At 49.7% G+C, this 22186-nt stretch overlaps 2 protein-coding genes across 4 annotated transcripts in view; both read left to right on the forward strand.

The window, feature by feature from the left end:
- The window catches only part of AXL (AXL receptor tyrosine kinase), a 33251-nt gene extending 13145 nt beyond the window's left edge, over positions 1-20106 (forward strand). For 2 of the 3 annotated variants that reach the window (XM_064293688.1, XM_064293690.1), the window contains 14 exons: positions 906-1116; positions 1440-1579; positions 2712-2862; positions 3081-3107; positions 4994-5126; positions 5412-5503; positions 7738-7833; positions 8017-8094; positions 9826-9918; positions 10320-10441; positions 11267-11376; positions 15694-15853; positions 16499-16635; positions 18256-20106. In XM_064293688.1, the coding sequence (XP_064149758.1) occupies positions 906-1116; positions 1440-1579; positions 2712-2862; positions 3081-3107; positions 4994-5126; positions 5412-5503; positions 7738-7833; positions 8017-8094; positions 9826-9918; positions 10320-10441; positions 11267-11376; positions 15694-15853; positions 16499-16635; positions 18256-18607 (1902 nt within the window). In that variant the 3' untranslated portion in view covers positions 18608-20106. The remainder of the gene's footprint in view (positions 1-905; positions 1117-1439; positions 1580-2711; positions 2863-3080; positions 3108-4993; positions 5127-5411; positions 5504-7737; positions 7834-8016; positions 8095-9825; positions 9919-10319; positions 10442-11266; positions 11377-15693; positions 15854-16498; positions 16636-18255) is intronic. The other variant, XM_064293689.1, reaches the window with a different exon arrangement.
- An 861-nt stretch (positions 20107-20967) lies between these two features.
- Positions 20968-22186, forward strand: part of HNRNPUL1 (heterogeneous nuclear ribonucleoprotein U like 1) — a 36485-nt gene continuing 35266 nt past the window's right edge. The window contains exon 1 of the mRNA XM_064293694.1: positions 20968-21070. The gene's annotated coding sequence lies outside the window, so the exon portion shown is untranslated. The remainder of the gene's footprint in view (positions 21071-22186) is intronic.

Below are 22186 nucleotides of genomic sequence, written 5' to 3' on the forward strand. Positions count from 1 at the left end.
AACTTTTTGTGTGCGAGGCCGACTTGGTTTGTAAACTTTCACCTAAAGCACAAAGAAATATATACACACCATGCGTAATCTTCAGTATAAAAATACACATAGATTATTTTACACATGTATTCACCCAGCTGGGAGCCCTGGTGGCACAGTTGGATAATTGCGAGGCTGCTAAGCATAAGGTCAATGGTTTGAACTCACCAGCTGCTCTGCTTCTGTAAAGACTTACAGCCTTGGAAACCCTGCGGGGCACTTCTACTCTGGCCTATAGGGTCGGTATGAGTCGGAATTTGACTCAATGGCAATGGGGTTGGTTTGTTGTTTTTTTTTTTTTTTTAAATATTCACCTAGCTAACGAACTACCCTCCAAAGCAAGATACAGAATCAGCCCCCCAGAAGACTCCCTCAGACCCCTAGAGATGTCCATTCTTCTGACTTCTATCGTCAGACTTTGTTTTTGCCTGGGGTTGGATGTCATCTGTATGCGATCTCACAGTGTGGACTTTTATTTGTGATCATCACTGTCATCGTCATCACTGGCCACCTGTCCCGCACTGTGCCAGCCATCCTTCCAGCATAACTACATTTAATCGGAAAGCCACCCCATAAGGCTTTCTTCTACGTCCCCATTTTCCAGATGAGGAAACTGAGGCTCAGAGAGGGAAGGAATCTTAGCAGAGGTGACTTTTGCAAGTGGTGATGAGGCCACATTTGTGCAGCTGAGTGGTCTCCTCGCTTTGCAAACCATGAGCCTGTGTCGTCCCAGTCAGGAGCGGGGACACATTACACACACACACACACACTTGCAAAGCTGAGGAGTCACACGTAGATGCCATGGTCAAGAGTTGTGTGGCTGCCTTGTGTGATTGTATGGCCGTCCTGTACTCACGCCCCTTCCCTCATCCCAGGCTGTGCTTTCGGACGATGGGGTGGGCATCTGGTTGGGAGAACCAGACCCCCCAGAGGAACCCCTCACCTTGCGAGCCTCCGTGCCCCCCCACCAACTTCGGCTGGGCAGCCTCCATCCTCACACCTCTTATCACATCCGGGTGGCGTGTGCCAGCAGCCAGGGCCCCTCTCCCTGGACCCACTGGCTGTCTGTGGAGACCCCAGAGGGAGGTAAGAAGGCACTGGGAGGAAGACATTGCTTGCTGCTCCGCTGGACCTTGCTCTCCCCAGTGCCCACACCTCCCCCACCCCCAGCACCTTCTCTCACCCATTTACCCCATGTGGCCTCAAGTCTCTTTCCCGTCTGGTCCCCGAGCCCCCAGCAGTGTCCTCTGGCATCTCTCCCAGGCGTCTCCCCGTGCTTCCTCTCGTGGGAAGCCTGCACGAGTTTGCCCACGTGTATGTCCTTTGCACACTACCCCCCACTTCCTGGGAACTTGGGAGGGGGTCAGGAAGAGGTGGGATACCAGCTTCCCCTCTTCCCTGTCCTCCAGTGCCCCTGGGCCCTCCCGAGAACGTTAGTGCCATGCGGAATGGGAGCCAGGCCCTCGTGCGTTGGCAAGAGCCGCGGGCGCCCCTGCAGGGCACCCTGTTGGGGTACCGGCTGTTATATCGAGGCCAGGACACCCCCGAGGTGAGTGCTGCTGGCAAGGTTGGGGTGGAGTGACTAGGGAAGGTGGGAAATGGGGAGGAGTTGGCAGGGTGTCCATGGACGATTGTGCAGGTTGTGTAGTCCACAGTCGCACTAATGACGAGGGAGCAGGTTCTGGGGAAATTCTCATTCACATGCTGGGGAAGGTATGGGGGCCCAGGGGAGGGCTCAGGGAGTGGCTACTTATGAACCACTACCTCATTTTTTTCAGTAGACTTAACATATTTGGAAAGGAGCCCTGGTGATGCAATGGTTAAGTGCTCAGCTGCCAACCAAAAGATTGGCGGTTCAAACCCACCAGTGGCTCTGAGGGAGAAGAGACTTGGCGATCTGGTCCCAAAAAGATTTCAGCCTAGGAAACCGTATGGGGCAGTTCTGCTCTGTCATATAGGGTCTCTATGAGTTGGAATCGACTCAACGGCACACAGCAACGTATACTTGGAGTCTCTGGGTTGTTTAAACAATTAAAGCATTGGCTGCGAACTGAAAGGTTAGTGGTTGGAGTCCATCCAGAGGCACTTCTGAAGAAAAGTCGGACAATCTACCTCCAAAAAATCAGCCACTGAAAACCCTGTGGAGCACAGTTCTACTCTGACACACACGGGGTCGCCATGAGTTGGAATCGACTCAACAGCAACTGGTTGGACTTACGTATTTACTATGACCATTTCACAGCAGGGAATTGTATAAGAGCTTGAGGAAAGGTGCCTTTTCCTAATTTGCACAAAGGTACTTTCTGGGCTAGTGGCAACCCTGAGGGTGGAGTGATAGGGAGTTAAAAGGGGATGGACAGATGAAGACAAAAAGTTACTCAACAAACATTTCTTGAGCAGTACTTACTGTGTGCCAAGCACTGTTCCAGGAATTGGAGACACAGCAGTGAATGAAACAGATAAAAGTCCCGTCCTTGTGGAGCTGATATTGGAGTGGGTGTGGGGATGGAGAAATGGAGATAAAAGGACATGAGAAGGAGAGATGAAGGGTAGGAAGAGGTAGGGGATGGGGATTGGGGGTTGAGGAGAGGGCTTGAAAAAAGATGGGGAGTTGAAGCAGAGGGTGAAGGCTCAAGGGTTAGGGATCTGAGGTTCCTTCATGCCACTTCTGGACCTCCTAGGTGCTCATGGACATAGGACTAAAGCAAGAGGTGATCCTGGAGGTGCAGGAGGAAGGGACTGTGCCCAACCTGACGGTGTCCGTGGCAGCCTACACTGCTGCTGGGGATGGGCCCTGGAGTGTTCCCGTGCCTCTGGAGCCCTGGCACCCAGGTAACTCCAAAGACATTGTAAGCTTCCTTCAACTTTCTCCCAGAGACCTTGTCTCTCCCAGATACCCCTGACTCACTCCGTGTACCTTTTAGTCTTACCCCAGCCTAGGCTCTGCTCCCACCCTGAACCTGACTGAAAGCCTCTTTCACTCCCTCAGCTGTGTCCTACCAGTCTTTCCCTCTCTGAGCATGTCTCCCCTCTGTCCTTTCTCCTCACAGGGCAAGGACAGCTAATCCACCAGCTGGGTAAGGGCCTTTGCACCGCCTTTTCTTCCTCCCTTCCCATAGCACCTAGTGAGGGCCTTATCAGCACACATACTCTTTGCATATCCCTTACATGGTTCTCAAACTCATCACTCCAAACCTCTACTTCTTGGATTTCTGTGGTCCTCAATAGAGGTGACTCGGAAGACCCAGCACATTGTAGACACCCAGTGAATGGTGGATGGATGGGTGGATAGATGGGTGGGTAGATGGATGAATGGATGGGTGGGTGGGTAAATGGATGGGGATGAATGCATGGGTGGGTGGATGGATGGGTGAGTGGATGGATGGATAGGTGGATGGACAGATGGATGGACGGATGGATGGATAGGTGGATGGATGGGTAGATGGGTGGATGGATGGATGGATGGATGGATGGATGGATGGATGGATGGATGGGTGGGTGGGTGGGTGGGTGGGTGGGTGGGTGGATGGGTGGATGGGTGGGGGGGGTGGGGGGGGTGAGGTATCCTGACCCACATATCCGTCCCTCTCAAATATTTCTCCAACAGTTCTCAAACATTCCTCCTACACCCATCCAACCTTCCTAGCACCGTCATGGCCCATTCCTTGTAAATCCATTCACTATTCTTAACTATTCTTCACATACCTTCCTACATTTCTTTGCATACCGTTTCCACACTCATCCCACCCTCCTTTCACATTCATTCCGTCATAATAATCCCTCACTCCTGACACAGGCCTCCCAACCCTGTCACACACCCAAACTTCTCTCTCCCTTATTCATAAACTCTGCACTTGTTACACACTCTCCATACATTCCACAGTGCAAATACATTGTGCGGTTTTCAGTTCACACTATGCACACCCTACAGTTTTCCTTGTACACTCATTTCATGCTCCTTAAACTTTTCTCTCTTGTCCCTCCCCAATCCTCCTCCATCTCACTCTCTTCACACACTCATGCCAGACTCCTCCTACACATACCCATTCTTTATTCCTTACACATCCCACCCTTTTTGCACACCTTTTCCATTCATTCCATACTTCTCACCTGCCCTTTTTCCTACATGCCCATTGCACACTCTTCTCGTGCCAGTTACGTCCTCACAGACCTCACTCCTTGTATGTAAAACCCCTTGGATAGTCCGCACTCACCGATCTCCCATCTCGAACAACCATCCCATGTTCTGTGCACACTCACTACATCCCTTTGAACACTTATTTTACCCTCATCCCATGCTGTAGGAAAATCCTTCCATAGTCACTGCACACTCCTCAAAGACATTCCTTCCTCATTTGCCTTACGAGCTGCACACCTTGCACCCTTGTTGCACATGCCTCATGCTCCCATCTTACACTGCATGGATGGATGGGTGGGAGGGTGGATGGATGGGTGGACGGATGGATGGAGAGATGGATGGACGGACAAACGGATGGACGGATAGATGGATGGGAGGGTTTTTCCACACCCAAGCCCACTCTCCTGGCACAATCATGACACATATCACATGCACCTGTACTGTGTGGAATTTACTCATACCCATTCTGTGCTCTTCCAGCCCTCCTTGCATAGTCATAATAACCCATTCCACACACATCTCTCACCCTATTCCACACTGGTCCCACACTGATTGCACACTCCTCAAATGTCCACCCCACTCTTCACTCATCCATCCTACAAGTTTCACACACCTTCACTTGTATGCACACTTACATCATATTCATTGCATACACCACCCAGCCAATCCCGATTTCCTCATACACATGAATGCACCCATCCCACAACCCATCAAATATGCCCACTCCTTTTCAATGCCTTCTGTCCCTCCAACATCACCCCCTTGGGTCTCAGGGACCTGGATCCAGGACCTCAACCATGACCTGTCCCCCATACCCCCCGACAGTGAGTGAACCCCCAGCCCCTGCCTTCTCATGGCCCTGGTGGTATGTACTACTGGGAGCAGTTGTGGCCGCTGCCTGTGTCCTCACCTTGGCCCTATTCCTCATCCACCGGCGGAAGAAGGAGACCCGCTATGGGTGAGTTGGAACGACGTGGGGGACTAATGTGGACTGGGCTAGAGCGGCTAGCAGCAGAAAGACCAGTGAGGAGGGTGGTGCAGAAGAGATGACCAAGAGACCCAATGAGGGGAAAGGCCTGGAAAATGAATGGAAGGTTAAAGGAAGCACTCTAAGATATGCTCGGCAAATGCCAGAAGAGTGGGCAGGGCTTAGGGTTGGAATGGTGCTCAATTTTACCACTGATGGAAAGAGAAGGGGTCCACAAGGTTCTCCCCTACCCTTACGTTCCTCCATTCCACCCAGGGAGGTGTTTGAGCCAACAGTGGAGAGGGGCGAACTGGTGGTCAGGTACCGCGTCCGTAAATCTTACAGTCGCCGGACTACTGAAGCCACTTGTAAGTGAATCCCATGACTCCCTGTCTAGGTATTGGGCTAAAGAGTATAGAGACCTGGGTCTCCTGGGCCTCTGTAGACGCATGAGCCAAAAGATTCTGAAGGCCTTGGGATACTAGAATCTTAGAACCACAGATCCTAAGAATAATGGACTTGCAGAACCACACAGAACCTTAGAATAACAGAATCTTAGGCACAGAAAAATCTGAGAAACACTAAACCTCAGAATCATAAGATCAAAGAATAACGTAATGATGATGATGAGTTGATGATAATAACAGTGATAATGATGATGAGATAATGGTGATGACGATAATGATCTCAAGGTGATGATGATGTGATTGATGATGATGATGGTGAAGATGATGATGATGAGATGATGTGGTGATGATGTCAAGAGGATGAGGTTGAGATGATGATGTGATGATGATGATGGTGAAGATGATGCCGTTGAGATGATGATGATGATGATGACAAAAGAATCTCAAAAATCATAAAATCTTAGAACTGTAGACTCTCCGTCAGAGAACTGTAGAGTCATGGAGCATCCCAGCTAATGAGGAACCTCAGAGACCACCTAGTCAAATCTCATTTTCCAGCAGAGGAAACTGAAATCCAGAAAGGAGAGATGGGGTTAGGTCTCTTTCTGGCACACAAGGAGAAGGCTGACAGGGCTCCAGGGGGTGGTTGGAAGGAAGAGGAAGCCATGAGGTCACAGCGATCTGATGGAATAATATACAACAGTAGTTCTGAAACTGTGATCTGGGTTCCTGGGGGTCCCTGAGACCTTTGCAGGGGGTCTACAAGGTCAAAAGTATTTTCATAATACTAAGATGTTGTTTGCCCTTCTCACTCTCATTTTCTCCTGAGCGTTCGTTCAGTGGAGTTTTCAGTTTTCCAGAGGCTCCCTGATGAGTGATGACGTCGTTGCTCTGATGGTTGATGGAACGTGTGCTTGTCTATTCTTGTAATTTAAAAATTTCTTAGTTTAATTTTGAATACAGTAAATATCTATCTATCTCACATAAACAAAAGCTCTTTGTAGCTCTCAGTAATTTTAAGAACGTAAAGGGGCCCCAAGGCTAATAAGTTTTGAGAACTGTGGCTCTACAGCAGTAAAAATGGATGAATTACCACCAAATACAGCAACTGTATTACAACGATCTCATAGACATAATGTTAAGTGAAAGAATCCAGACATAAAGAGAACATATTATGTGGTTCCATTTTATGACATTCCCAAACAGGGAAAACAATGGTAAGGGAAATCAGGGAAGATGATTACTCCTGGGAGGGCAGGTCATGGTCTGTTCTTGACCTAGGTGCTGGTTATACAGCTGTGTTTGGTTTGTGAAAATCCACTGGGCTGTTCACTTATGATCTGTGTATATTATACGGCAATAAAAAATTGAGAAGTATTTTTAACAACTGGTACAGCAGGTGCTGACCAATCAGGGTACCCAGTGGAGCAAGATCTTGTGCCTGGCCTTAGTTGTTGCTTTGGGGGAAGGTTCAGTTCAGGCGGTTCAGAGGAGGAGCTAGAGTACTCAGGGAAGTAGCTTTTTTTTTTTTTAATTGTGCTTTAGATGAAGGCTTACAGAGCAAATTAGTTTTTCATTAAACAACTAATACATATATTGTTTTGTGACATTGGTTGCCAACCCCTGCGATGTGTCAGCACTCTCCCCTTCTTCACCTGGGGTTCCCCATTTCCATTCATCCAGCTTTCCTGTCCCCTCCTGCCTTCTCGCCCTTGCCCCTGGGCTGGTGTGCCCATTTAGTCTCGTATATATGGTTGAACTCCATGTATTACTGTTTGTCTATGGGCGTGCCTAATCTTTGGCTGAACGGTGAACCTCAGGCGTGACTTCAGTACTGAGTTGAAAGGGCATCCAGGGGCCATACTCTTGGGGTTTCTCCAGTCTCTGTCAGACCAGTAAGTCTGGTCTTTCTTTCTGTGAGTTAGAATTTTGTTCTACATTTTTCTCCAGCTCTGTCTAGGACCCTGTGTTGTGATCCCTGTCAGAGCAGTTGGTGGAGGTAGTGGGGCACCATCTAGTTGTGCTGGACTCAGTCTGGTAGAGGCTGTGGTAGTTGTGATCCATTAGAAAGTAGCTATTTTTGAACCAATGCAGAAGTATTTCAGTATTTTAACAATGGGTGTGTCCCTACTGGTGAGTGCCATCTGAATATCAGTCCTACTTCATGGCTCTGTCCACTGCCACCCTCCATGCAGTGAACAGCCTGGGCATCAGCGAAGAGCTGAAGGAGAAACTGCGGGATGTGATGGTAGACCGGCATAAGGTGGCCCTGGGGAAGACCCTGGGAGAAGGTGAGTCCCTCCAGCCCTGCTCCTTCCCAGCACACACACATCCTCCTGAACCCTGAGGTCCTTCACTTCTCCTCTACCACAGGAAATACAGTCCCCAGGGATACATTTGTCTCTCTCCACCACCCAACCCAAACACAAGAAATGTAGTCCACAGGGATGCAATGTCTCTCTCACCCTCCATAGGAGAGTTTGGAGCTGTGATGGAGGGCCAACTCAACCAGGACGACTCTGTCCTCAAGGTGGCTGTGAAGACGATGAAGAGTGAGTCTGTGCACGCATGCACACACATGTGGGACCCCCACTCCTTAACCCCAGTCTTCTTCCCTATGCCCCTAAGGATGCAGGAAAGCAAAAATGTTAATGGCAAATTAGTCCTAGCATAGAACCCCAGCGTTTCCAGACAGGTCACAGAGCCCATGCCAGGTATTTCAGTAGAAGGAATTTAACCTAGGAAGCTTACCAGAAAGGTGTAGGAAGAACTGAAGGAACAGCTGTGGGAAGTGATGCAACCTAGAGGTTAGCAACAGCAGGAAGTCACTTCCACTCCTAGGTCTAAAGGGCAGAGGGAGGAGGTGGTTTTACCTGAGCACATGGGCCAGGGATGCCTGGTGGGATTTGAGACCACAGAGTTAGGAGTTACTCTGTGGGAGCTAGAAGCACAGGTGAGACACAGCCACTGCCAAGGCAATACCCGAAGTAGAAAAAGAAAGTGTGAAATACCCTGGTTTCTCCCTTCCTTCTGTCCTCCTGCCTGCCAATTGCCCATCGGTGCCTATAGTTGGCAAACTCCAACAGGAACCCAGTAGGAAAAGGAGCCTGGGAAATGTAATTTTCAGGGGTGGGCCCTCTATGATACATAGCAGAGCAGGGAAAGGCCCAGAATGAGGTATACCTGGCCTCATCACTTACCGGCTGTGTGATCTTAGATAAGTGACTTTCCCTCTCTGAGCCTCCTTTTCATCTTTAGAAAAGGGGATCATAATGGTCCAACTTTCTAGGGCTGTTGTGAGGCAAAGCACTTAATGCTGGAGATGGCATATGGTACATGCTATTAATGTGGGCTACAACTATATTATATCATCAGAGAGGGCAGAAGGCAGTTCAAGGTCACACAGCACAGGAAGTCCAGAGCTAGGTCCTGCCCCACACAGGGAAGAAGCAGGTAGGGCCAAGCTGGGATTAGAGGTGAGGGAGAAATGATCCCTTCTGAATCTTAGGGGTTAAAATCTTTGGCTATGGAGTCATCATCCATCCATCCATTCATTCATTATTGAGAACTTTCTATTACCAGGTAGTGTTCTCCACCTGGGTTTGAATCCCAGCTGTGCGATCTTGGGCAGGTCACTTTGCCTGTGTGAGCCACAGTGTCCCGATCTGTAATTTAAAAAAACCCACTGCCGTCAAGTCGATTCCGGCTCATAGCGACCCTATAGGACAGGGTAGAACTGCCTCATAGGGTTTCCAAGGCTGTAAATCTTTACAGAAGCAGACTGCCACATCTGTCCCCCTCAGAGCAGCTGGTGGGTTCGTACCACCAACCTTTTGGTTAGCAGCCAAGTGCTTTAACCACTGCACCACTAGGGCCCCTCTGATCTGTAAAAGGGGATAAAAATTATCCCATGGATCCTCAAGGTTGTTGGGAAGGCAATGAGGAGCAACCTAGTGAGGTGATTAGCACAGGGACCGTGGAAGCCAGATGGGCTGGATTTGAATTCTACCTTCCCAAGCTGTATGTGCCCTAAGGCAGGTTCCTTAACCTTTCTGTGCCTTGGTTTCCTCAACTTTGAAATGGGAATGATCGTAGAAGCAGCTCGGAGAATGAAATAAGTTAATACATGTAAAGTGCTGCACACAGCACCTGGTATTTACTAGGCCCTCAGTCATGTTTGATGAAGATGAGATGATGATGATGATGAAGGAGAGGAGGAGGAGGAGGAGGGTGGATTCCTCTCCCTCATCCTCTCCTTCTTACCTACCCTCCTCTGCCCCCAGTTGCCATCTGCACGAGGTCAGAGCTGGAGGATTTCCTGAGTGAAGCTGTCTGCATGAAGGAGTTCGACCACCCCAACGTCATGAGGCTCATCGGTGAGGGAGGGGCAGATTTAGGGGGGTCTCCTGGGCTTATGGAGGCAAGACCAGAGGGGATACCCCTCCCTCCAGCACTAGGAACACCAAGCTTCCAGGTTCCCCGCCCTCTCTCCCCAGGATCAGCAAGCTCCTCCCTCCTTCTCTACTCACTCCCAGCCTGGAATGTGACCTCTGACCCTTCCCAGAAATAGCCGAGGTCCCCAGGAGGGCTCCAGAAACATCCCTGGGAACTGCGCTGGAAATGACTTCTCTGAAGTTCTGTCCTTGCCATTTCCCCTTCCCCAATTTGGAGGCCAGATTTTAGAGGGAGGGGGAGAGGGAGCTGGGATCTGGCTGGGCGGGGGGCTTGGCTTCCCCTTCTGCCTCACAGGAGTGATAGGGCCACCTGGGGGGCTCAGGTGTCTGTTTCCAGGGCTCTGAACGAGAGGGCTTCCCGGCACCTGTGGTCATCTTGCCTTTCATGAAACACGGAGACCTCCACAGTTTCCTCCTCTATTCGCGACTCGGGGACCAGCCAGTGGTGAGGGGCATTTCCCAGCCCAGGCATCATCCAGCGCCCCAAGTATTCGCTGAACTCCTACTCAGACACTTGTCACAAAGAGCTTGCTCTCATGAAACCTACCTTCCAGCAGGGCCCAGGCAACTAACCAATAAATATGCAAGATAATTTAAGTGCTAGGGAAGAAGACAAAGCATGATAGAGTCTGATGGCAGGAGGCCAGGCAGATAGTTTGAGTGGACAGAGAAGACCTCACTGAGGAGGTGGCCTTGAAGACAGGGCCAGCCGAGGGTGGGGGATGGAAGGGGAGATCTGGGCAAGAAGCAATCCTGGCAGAGGAAACAGCATGAGCAAAGCTTTGAGGTCTGAACAAGCATGGCTTTTTTGAAGAGCAGAAAGGAGTCATACCGGCTGGTATGACTGAGGTGGATGCCAAGGGCAAGAACCCTAGGAGATCAAGTCAGAGAGGGAGGCGGGAAACAATTATATAGTGACAGACAGTTAAGCACTCAGCAGCTAACCAAAAGGTTGACAGTTCAAGTCCACCTAGAGGCACCTTGGAAGAAAGTCCTGGCAATGTGCGTGTGAAAAATCAGCCACTGAAAACCCAATGGAGCACAGTTCTATTCTGACACACTTGGGGTCTCCATGAGTCGGAATCGACTCCACGGCAAATGGTTAGGTTTGTTTTTGTTTTCAAGGCCGCAGAAAGAGTTGTATTTAATTCTCAGTGCCATGAGAAGCCATTCCAGGGCAGAGCTAGGCACACAGGAAGGGAAGGAGGGAGAGGGGAGGGATCATCTCAGGGACCATGTTGACCTCTGCTCCCCCTGCCCCGACCCCCAGTTCCTGCCCACTCAGATGCTGGTGAAGTTTATGGCAGACATTGCCAGCGGCATGGAGTATCTGAGCACCAAAAGATTCATACACCGGGACCTGGCTGCCAGGAACTGCATGTGAGTGTCAGCCTGCCAGGGACCCCTCCTCTTGGGGAGCTCCCTCTCTCCTTCCTGGAATGGGAAGACCAGAACTCAGGACTGGGGAAGCCTGTCAGTATGGGAGTCAGGGAAGGCTTCCTGGAGGAGATGGGCTCCAAAGTGAACCTGTGAAGTTTTTCAATGTTGCCTTAGTTTCCTAGTGCTGTGGTAACAGAAATACCGCAAGTGGGTGGCTTTCACAAACAGAAATTTTCTCAAAGTTTAGGAGGCTAGAAGTCCAAATTCAGGGCACCGGCTGTAGGGGAAGGCTCTCTCTCTGTCGGCTCTGGGGAAGATACTTGTTTCTTTCAGCTTCTGTTTCTTGATTCCTTGGCCATCTATCTTTCCCTGTTCGCCCTGGCGGTGCAGTGGTTAAAGGGCTCGACTGCTAACTGAAAGGCTAGCAGTTCGAACCCACCAGCTGCTCCATGGGAGAAAGATGGGCCAGTCTGCTTCTGAAAAGATTACAGCCTTGGAGACTCTATGGGACAGTTCTACTCTGTCATATAGGGTCGCTATGAGTTGGAATCGACTCAGCGGCAACAGGTCTCTGTGTGTAGGCTGCTCTTTATATCACTCAGAAGCGATTAGGTTTAGTACACCCTTTACACTGTTATGGACTCATGAACACAACAAAGAACCCTATTCCCACATGGAATTACATCCACAGGTATAAACTTGTTCCCGTCAAGTTGATTCTGAGTCATAGAGACCCCACAGGACAGAGCAGAACTGCCCCATAGGGTTTCCAAGGCTCTTAATCTCTACAGAAGCAGACTGCCACATCTCTCTCCCCAGGAGCCGCTGGTGGGTTCGAACCACCGACCTTTCAGTTGGTAGCCAAGCACTTTAGCCACTGCACAGCCAGGGCTCCTCATTTCCCCTCTGTGAGGCTTTCTTATTCTCTAATGTTTCTTTAATCTTTTTTTATTTTTTGCATTTTTATTGTGATGAAATACATGTAACAAGAGTTCAACAGTTACATAATATTAGCTATGTTCACCATGTTGCGCAAGGATCCCCACTTTCTGTTTCCAAACCTTTTCATCACCCCTGAAAACTCTGTGCCTCTTAAGCAAAACCCTCCCACTCACCCCAGGTCACTGCTAGTGAACTTCAGTTTCTATGCATTTGCCTATTCTGGGTATTTCACGTAAGCAGGATCATACAACACTGTCCTTTTGTCTTCAAGATTCATCCATGTGGTCGCGTATATCCCCAAAACATCTTTTATAGCTAATTTTTCCCCTGAATTGGGATCTAATCAAGGTTCCCACTTAGCATTTGGTTGGTAGGCCTCTTTAAACCAAAAGCCCAAACCCATTGCCGTCCAGTTGGTTCCAACCCTGTAGGACAGGGTAGAACTGCCCCATAGGATTTCCAAGGAGCGGCTAGTAGATTTGAACTGCTGACCTTTTGGTTAAGTGGGCAAGCTCGTAACCACTGTACCACCAGGGCTCCTAGGTCTCTTTACTCTCTTTTAATCTAGGATAGGCTCCACCACCTTCTTTTTGTATATTGATGGCATATTCTTTTGAAGACGCCAGGCCAGTTTTCTTGCAGAGTATCCTGTATTCAGGAGCCTCGGTGGCACAGTGGTTAAAGTACTCGGTTGCTAACCAAAAGGTCGGCGGTTCGAACCCACCAGTCATTCCCCAGGACAAAGATGTGGCAGTCTGCTTCCATAAAGATTACAGCCTTGGAAACCCTATGGGGCAGTTCCACTCTGTCCTAGAGGGTCGCTATGAGTTGGAATTGACTCAGCAGCAATGGTTTGGTTCTGGGTATCCCATATTCAAGATGTGTCCGTTTCGTTGTGATGCCATTTGCCTTGTTCCTCTGTCCCCTGTATTCTGGTAAGCTGAGAAGCAGGTCTAAAAGCTTGAACAGACTCATTCAAAATGGAAATTCCTTTATTTCTGTAACTCGGGCTGATCCCTGCCAAGCCGCCAATCTGACAGTGATACTGAGGACCCATGTAGACAATCAACCCTTATGTATCTGTAGAGCTTTCGTTAAATTGTTAAAACGTTGAAATACTTCCTGACCAGTTGGCACGGCCAGTACCCCAAGCCTCTCACCTGCTCCATTGCCACCACTCTAGATGCCTAGGCATTTCCCCTGGAACCTTGGGGCCTCCCTGGCGGTTACCAGAACCTGTTGCTGTGGAGTCAAATTCCAACTCAAGGTAACCCCAGGTATGTCAGAGTAGAGCTGTGCTCCATAGGGTTTTCAATGGCTGATTTTCGGAAGTAGATTGCCAGGCCTTTCTTCTCAGGTGCCTCTGGGTGGACCCAAACCTCCAACCTTTTGGTTAGCAGCTGAGTATGTTAACTGCGGCGTCACCCAGGGACTCCAGTTAAAGGATGACTCCTGGCATATCAAAGGCCTCCACCTCTATTCTGATTGATCCTTGCCTTAGCCTGTTACCCCAGCTAGGGGTCATCAATTCTCAGAAAAACAGACGCCCTGCAAGTCAGATTCAAATATCAGGGCACCTCCTATTTCTATAAGGCACAAAAACAAGCCAAGGTAACCCAAGCCGTTAGAAGTGAAGACGGTGGTAGTTCTTAGAGGGTGGTTACGGAAGGGAGCCTTAGAAGGCTTCTGGTAATGTATTTCTTTCTTTTTGATACTTAAAAAAAAAAATGAGGTATATTTAATATACACCAAAGTACACAACCACAACTTGTCTGTCTGTAGTACTGTGGTGGCTTGCATGTTGGTGTGATGCTGAAAGCTATGCCACCGGTATTTTCAAGTACCAGCAGGGTCGCCGGCCATCCTTCCTAGTCCGTCTTAGTGTGGAAGCTCCGCTGGAACCTGTTCATCATCATAGCAACCCACAGACCTCCACTGGCAGGCAGGTGATGGCTGCGCAAGAGGTGCATTGGCCAAGAACCAAACTCAGGTCTCCCGTATGGAAGGCAAGAATCCTGGCACTGAACTACCCCCTCGGATATCATATAAACGCAGTCATTCAGCTTGTACTCTTTTGTGTCTGGCTTCTTTCCCTCAGCATGGTGGGGTTTTTTTTTTGTTGTTGTTGTTTTTTCCATTAACCTCAGTTCTTTATTTTCATGCACAGTGGATCACACCATCATGATCCATTGTGCTTTAGATGAAGGTTTACAGAGCAAATTAATTTCTCATTTAACAATGAATACACATATTGTTCTGTGACATTGGTTGCCAACCCCATGATATGTGAACACTTTCCCCTTCTTGACCTTGGGCTCCCGCTTACCTTCCTGTCCCCTCCTGCCTTCTCGTCCTTGCCCCTGGGCTGGTGTGCCTATTTAGTTTCATGTTGGTCTATGGGCCTGTCTAATGTTTGGCTGAAGGGTGAACCTCAGGAGTGACTTCAGTACTGAGTTAAAAGGGTGCCCGGGGGCCATATTCTCAGAGTTTCTTCAGCCTCTGTCAGACCAATAAGTCTGGTCTTTTTTCTGTGAGTTAGACTTTTGTTCTATGTTTTTCTCCAGCTCTGTCTGGAATCCTCTATTGTGATCCCTGTCAGAGCAGTTGGTGGTGGTAGCCAGAGTACTGGACTCAGTCTGGTGGAGGCTGTGGTAGTTGAGGTCTAGTTGTCGCTCAGCATGGTGTTTTTGAGATTAGTCCATGTTGTTGTGGGTCTCGGTAATTTGTTCTTTTTCTTTGCTGTGTGGTGTTCCCCTGCATAGATGTCCTACAATGTTCTGGTTTCCTAACCTGGGTGCTGGTTACACCGATGGGTGTGCTTGGGGAGCTGTGCTCTGGGGAGCTGTACACTAATGATTTGTGCAGGTTTGTGTATGTATCATACATTGTTGTTGTTGTGTGCCATTCTAGTCAATTCCGTCTGATAGTGACCCTATAGGACAGAGTAGAACTGCCCCAGAGGGTTCCCAAGGAGTGGCTGGTGGATTCGAACTGCCCACCTTTTGGTTAGCAGCTCTTAACCACTTCAGGACCAGGGCTCCAAGTATCTTGTATTTCAGGGAAATGACTTTTTAAAAACCAGAGAACCAACCCCAAGGAGCCTAGGAATCAAACCTTAGAATCTGGCAAAAGAGCCCAAGCTGGGAAGAACCCTAGGAGCCCTTGTCCCACCCTCATTTTATGGAAAGGGCACGAAGTAAAGCAGTTTCCTTCTCTCACCCTGGAGTGGGGCGAGGGTTGGGAAGGTAGACCCCTACCCGCAAGCAGGACAACCAGGGCTGGCGGTGGAGGAGGGTCTGAGAGCGAAGGCGGGCTTCCTGGTGGCGGTGGCCGCTACCGTAACCCTGCTCCTCCCTCCACTCCCTTTCCGGGCAGGCTGAACGAGAACATGTCCGTGTGTGTGGCGGACTTTGGGCTCTCCAAGAAGATCTACAACGGCGACTACTACCGCCAGGGACGCATCGCCAAGATGCCAGTCAAATGGATCGCCATTGAGAGCCTGGCCGACAGAGTCTACACCAGCAAGAGCGACGTGGTGCGTGTGCCTCCGCGGGGAGTGGGCGGGGACCTGGCCTGCTCGTCTCTCACCGCGCCTGCGCAGCCGTGCGTGCCCGCGCAGCCGTGCGTGCCCGCGCAGCCGTGCGTGCCCGCGCAGCCGTGCGTGCCCGCGCAGCCGTGGGTGCCCGCGCAGCCCTGGGTGCCCGCGCAGCCCTGGGTGCCCGCGCAGCCCTGGGTACGGGGGCTCACACGCAGGGATGGACTCTCCTGCGCGATGGACTGCCCACGTGGGCTACCCATGTCTGGGGGCGTGGTGGGCATCTGTGAGCGGGCCCATGTGCGTGGGACGTGGGTGTGGACAAGTGAGACTAGGAGATGCAGGGGTGAACAGGTGTGTCCTGCTGTGGGTCTGCACTCTTACAGAGTGTACAGCCAGGGTGTGGAGGGTACCACATGACACCATGTGTCTGTAAGGTGTGCCCGTGTGTGCACATGTGAGCACACCTATGTGTGCACATAAATTACCTGTACATGTGTGTACCTGTACCCAAGTGTTCTGAGGAATAACTGTGATGGTTGTGTACACATGCCCACATAAATGTGGATGCACCTCTGAACCTGCATGTTGGGGGTGTCTTTGTGCAGGAGGGGCCCCCTAATCCCCTCCACTCTGTACCCACAGTGGTCCTTTGGGGTGACGATGTGGGAGATTGCCACGCGGGGTCAAACCCCATACCCAGGCGTGGAGAACAGCGAGATTTACGACTACCTGCGCCAGGGAAACCGCCTGAAGCAGCCTGTGGACTGTCTGGATGGACTGTGAGGACTTTTCTGGCTCCCCGGCAATCCCAAAATTCGCTCCAAACTCCTGAGAACCCAACATGGCCCTAACTAGGACCCTCTAAAACCTGCACAAATCCTTCAGACTTGAGTAACCCACCTTCCCCCTCACCAGTGCTGCTAGCCAATGGGGTGCGAGTTAATAAAAGGTGCCCCCTCCTTCGCCTGCTTGTGTGGGAGGCAGGATTGGCCACCTCAGCCAGGTATCGTTGGGCATAACTGCACAGCCTCACGTGGCAGCCCTGCCTCTGATACTCCTACTGGCAGAGACTTCCGATTCATCCCAGACCCCTGAGCATCCCACGCCTCCCCCATTACAAAAAAAAAAAAAAACACGCAGCCATCGAGTTGATTCAGACTCATAGCGACCCTATAGGACAGGGTAGAACTGCCCCATAGGGTTTCCAAGAAGCAGCTGGTGGATTCGAACTGCCAACCTTTTGGTTAGCAGCCAAGCTCTTAACCACTGCTCCTGCTCCTAAACACCCAGGGCCCTTTGGAAACCCTTCAGTTCACTCTACTGACCCTCTCCAGATATCTCAGGCCTCCTCTGAGATATTCTCAGGATCCTTTAGAGCAATGCTCGTCAACTTTTGACATATTATGGCACGTGGAGGAGAGCATAACATTTACCCAGCACTGTGGGTTAAAGAGGGGACATTGCTTGGGGCAGGAGAATCACGCGTGTTTCAGCGTCCCCAGGTCCCTCTTGGGTACTCCAAAAGCCGAGGGGATCGAGAATAACAGCACTTACCAGAAGGCACTGTTTTAGGTGCTTTATGTGTGTTAACTTCTTGTGGTCCTCCCCATAGCCATATGAGGTAGGGAAAACCCAGCAACCAGTTGCTGATGAGTCGATTCTAATCCATGGCGACCCCTTATGTATCAGAGTAGACCTGTACTCCGTAGGGTTTTCAGTGGGTGATTTTTCAGAAGGAGATCACCAGGCCTTTCTTCTGAGGCACCTCTGGGTGGACTTGAACCACCAACCTTTCAGTTAGCAGCTTGGCGTCACCTAGGTAGGTAGACCAAAATGAAACCCTTTGCCATCAAGTCAATCCCAACCCATAGCAACCCTATAGGACAGAGTAGTATAGCCGCGGTGCTTTTTATGACCTAGTTTCAGAATTCACACACACCGCCACTTCTGCCTTATTCTATTGGTTAGAGGTATGTCATTAAGTCCTACCCACAGATGAGGGGAGGGGAATTAGGCTCCATCTTTTAAAGGGATGGGGTGTCAAAAATTTGCAGACATATTTTGAACCAACAAAGATTGCAGGTGACAGACCCAGGCTTTGATGCCAGTCTCTTCTGGGGAACCACACTGGGAAGCTCTCTAGCAAACCCCCAGTAGAACACCACCCCATACCCAGAGAAGTTTCCCAAGACCCTCCTAGCCCCTCAGTCTCCCAGGACCCCCTCAGAAACTCTTGAGGATTCTCAAATGCCCATAGCTGCCCTCAAACTGCTGAGGTTCTCTCTACCCCCCAAAATGCCTCCCAGTCTCCTGAGTGTCCTAAGATGCCCCCCAAACTCCTCAAATGCTCTCCTTCCAAGCCTCTGCTCAGCCTCCCACCCCTCACTTTGTTCCCCTAGGTATGCCCTGATGTCCCGTTGCTGGGAGTTAAACCCCCGGGACCGGCCGAGTTTTGCAGAACTGCGGGAGGACCTGGAGAACACGCTGAAGGCCCTGCCCCCTGCTCAGGAGCCAGATGAAATCCTCTACGTCAACATGGATGAGGGTGGGGGTCATCCTGAACTCCTTGGAGCTGCTGGAGGAGCTGACCCCCCAACCCAGCCTGATCCTAAGGATTCCTGCAGCTGTCTCACTGCAGTCGAGGTCCATCCAGCTGGACGCTATGTCCTCTGCCCTTCCACAGCCCCCGGTCCCACCCTGCCTGCCGACAGGGGCTCCCCAGCACTCCCAGGGCAGGAGGATGGAGCCTGAGACAACCTTCCACCCGAGACTCCCTCTCAGGACCCAAGCTAGGCACTGCCACTGGGGGACCCCCTCCCCCGACTCTTTCCCACCCCAGGCCTTTCCTCTGACTGCACCCTCTTCTCCGGCCCACTTCACCTCCATCCCAGACACATTCTTCTCCTCTGGGTTTTGGCATTCCCATTTGTAAAAGGAAGTCATTGGGCTGCAGCCCTTAAGGGTCCTCCCAGGTCTAACATTCCAAGATTCTGGATTCTAAGGTCCAAAGAGTCTAGATTCAAAGGTTCTAGATTTCAAAGATGCTACGAGTCTTTGGTTCTAAAGACCTGAAATTCCAGTCTCCAATTCTAAAGTTCTGAGGTTCTAGACATGGAGATCGGAAGGCCTAATGTTCTAAGGCTCTGAGATTCTATGGCTATAGATTTTCTTGTTCTAAGATTCTTGATAAGACACCAAGATTTTAGGTTCTAAAGAGCTGAGACTCAAGTTCTAAGATCTAAGGCTGTGGTTTAGATTTTATTTTTCTAGGATTCTGAGTTCTTAGAGTATAAGATTCTAGATTCTATAATTCTAGACATGAAGGTTCTAAGGTCTAATATTCTAAGACTTGATGTTCTAATACTCTTAGAGTCTAGATCCTCTGGCTGTAAGACTCTAGACCATAAGTCTTCAAGATTTTCTACTGTCCATTTCTAATAGTCTAATGGTGGTCCATTCTAGGTTGTAAGGCTTTATGATCCTGGATTGTCTTGTTAAGAGATTCTGGAGCCTAAGGGTCTAAGATTCTAAAATCTGCAATTCAGAAGTTTGAAGAGTCTAAACATGGAGGTTCTAAGATCTAATATTTGAAGATGTGATGTTCTAAGAACCTAGATTCTCTGTGTCTAAGGTTCTAGATCATATGCTTCAAGATTCTAGATTATTAAACTCAAAAGATTCTAATGTTGGTCTGTTCTATTCCAAGGTACTCTAGATTCTACTGTTCCAGAATTATGGATTCTAAGCATCTAAAGTTCTAAGAATCTCACAGTTGTAAGTTTCTAAGATTCTAGAATCCAAAGTTCTAATCATTTTTAATGTTGGATACCTCTAGGTTCTATGCTACATTCTGTCTTTCTAGGATTTTAGTTCTTAAGCATTCAAGAAGCCATATTTCTAGAATTTTAAGATTCTAGGCACGGTAGTTCTAAGACACGAATGTTCTAAATTTCTAAGATCCTATAAAGGTCCACAGGTCTAGACTATTAGTACAGTTCCAAGGTTCTAATCTTAGTGTTCTTCTGTGTGCCTGTTCCCTCCTGAACCACCTTTGCTTCCTCCTCCCTACATGTGGGGGTGTGCCCCCCTCAAGCCTGTGCAATGCATTAGGGATACCTCCTTTCCCCCAGGGGACAATCTCTCCCCTTTTGGGCCATGCTGCCCCCCTGAGCCAGTCCCTCATCCCCTCTGGATAGAGTGTGGACTCTGGTGCCTCTGGGGCTCAGGTCACATAAATCTTTGTAACCACGCCTCTGTCTCCTCTTGTCTCCATTCAGCTGTGATGTGGCCCCTTTCCCTGTCAGGACAACTCAATTTCCCCATCAATAAAAAGAAGGGTCTGGTGGGGTCTCAGAGTCACTAAGAGGGTAGATATGAACGTACATATAGACAAAAAGACAAACACAGAATCTCTGAAATCCCCAGCGAGGTACAGGCATATCGATACAGGGTCACACAGAGACCCCCATTGTAACCAAATCCATTGCTATCCAGTCGATTCCAATTCATAGCGACCCTACAGGACAGAGTAGAACTGCCCTGTAGGGTTTTCAAGGAGTGGGTGGTCAATTCCAACTGCCGGCCTTTATGGTTAGCGGCCAAGTTCTTAACCACTGCCCCACCAGGGCTCTGATCCAATGTACCAAAACAAATGAATTAATGGACATACTCAGGCACAGCTGGTCACAAATACAGACACTGAAATTCAGAGGCACATAAAATAACAGACGCACAAAGTTAACACAGGTCCAAACATATTTACAATCACGCACAGGCAGATACTCACCAGGAATAGGGAAAAACTTAAGAGTAACACAGATACACACAGAGTTAACAGACACGAAGGCTGACAAGTAGCACAAATACTCAGAGATACATAGGGTGCAACTGGTCTTCACAGACCCAAACGTTCAAACTCATATAGAAAAGGCACAGGGCAATTCCGATAACCAGGAGCCCAAAAAGAGACTCCCGCCAAGACAAGCCCACTGTGTCTTGCAACACACTTGCGGGCACACGTTCCTGGGTGTGTCCTGCGGCTGACGGACCTATTGGCAGCGCCCGGACGCCCCCCAGTGGCGGATCCTGAGAACTGGGAACAGTTCAATCCGGGCCATAAACTTTTAGAACAAATCATTGTGGAAAGCTGGGAGGAGAGAGGAAGTCGGACGTGGGCGAGGGGCGGGGTGTCTGGACTGGAACCTCCGGACCCACGTGAGTGTCTGCCCCGCTTCTGAGTGGGCGCCGTGTGTCTAGGTTGCTGGAAGTTTGTAATGTTTTGTGTGTCTTTGTCATTTGATGCCGCCCGTTTTGGGTTTTTTGTTGGTCTGTGCAGACATTACAGGGCACATCGACACTGCAGTTTGGTGTATTATGCCCTGGATTGATGCATCTGATGTAACTCACTTGTGTTTGACGCCTTTGTCAAAGTTGAGGCTGTGTGCAGCTTTTGTGGAATTAAGGTGTGCCTCAGTGGGCACTGGGCGGTTGCATTGTGTATCTCGATTGTGTATTTTACTGACGTTTTGTGTCTGAGTTAGAGGCGACAGGTGGTGCAGCGGAGTAGACATTGTGAAACTTCGTAGCGTTTGTTTATCAATGTGCGGCTTAATTACGGATTTGTGTTTTAGCTTGTCAGTTCTAGTCGCCAAACAGCCAGATTAACTGAACGGGAGTTTAGAGGATTTGGGGTAAAACAGCCAAGAACTTCTGGAGGTCTCTGCGGAGGGGAAGGCTCCATGGTCGGGTGCAGAGCGCCCATTCCACTGAGGTGCCAGCCACGGAGAAGGCGGCCGCGAAGCCGTCGAGGAAAAAGGCACCCTGTGAGATGTACTGTCAAAGGGGAGGGGCCTTTACGACTTTTCACCCATTCATCTCGCCTCTCCTTTCCAACCTTCAGGACTCTCTGAAGTCAAAATGTTGTTTTTCATAAAGGCGACTGAGTTTATACCAGATTAAGAATAATTTATCTACTTCATCTCTTTTGCGTATACCTTTCTCCACGGCCGGACTCTCGAAGCCAGCCTCTGAAGAGCGGCCAATCCGATTAGCTGTTCCTAAAGCGATCCGATTGTACGAGCTTTAGTAAGATAAAAGAGTAACTGCGATTGGTGGATAAATTGTTTTGAAACCGCCCTAACGGCAAGGGGCGGGCCCTGCGTTACTTAATCTCGTTCCGGTTTCTTAAAGGCAACGGAGGAAAAAGGGGTATCTGCCAACCCTCCGTTTGATTGGTTCTAGTGGTTTTACCCGCTTGGTCTCTTCAAGGGGCGGGAGATTTAGACCAATAAAAATGTATGTTACGGAGACATTAGTTTAATTGAAGGGACT

This window comes from Loxodonta africana, chromosome 11, assembly GCF_030014295.1.
Source record: "Loxodonta africana isolate mLoxAfr1 chromosome 11, mLoxAfr1.hap2, whole genome shotgun sequence".
Taxonomy (NCBI): domain Eukaryota; kingdom Metazoa; phylum Chordata; class Mammalia; order Proboscidea; family Elephantidae; genus Loxodonta; species Loxodonta africana.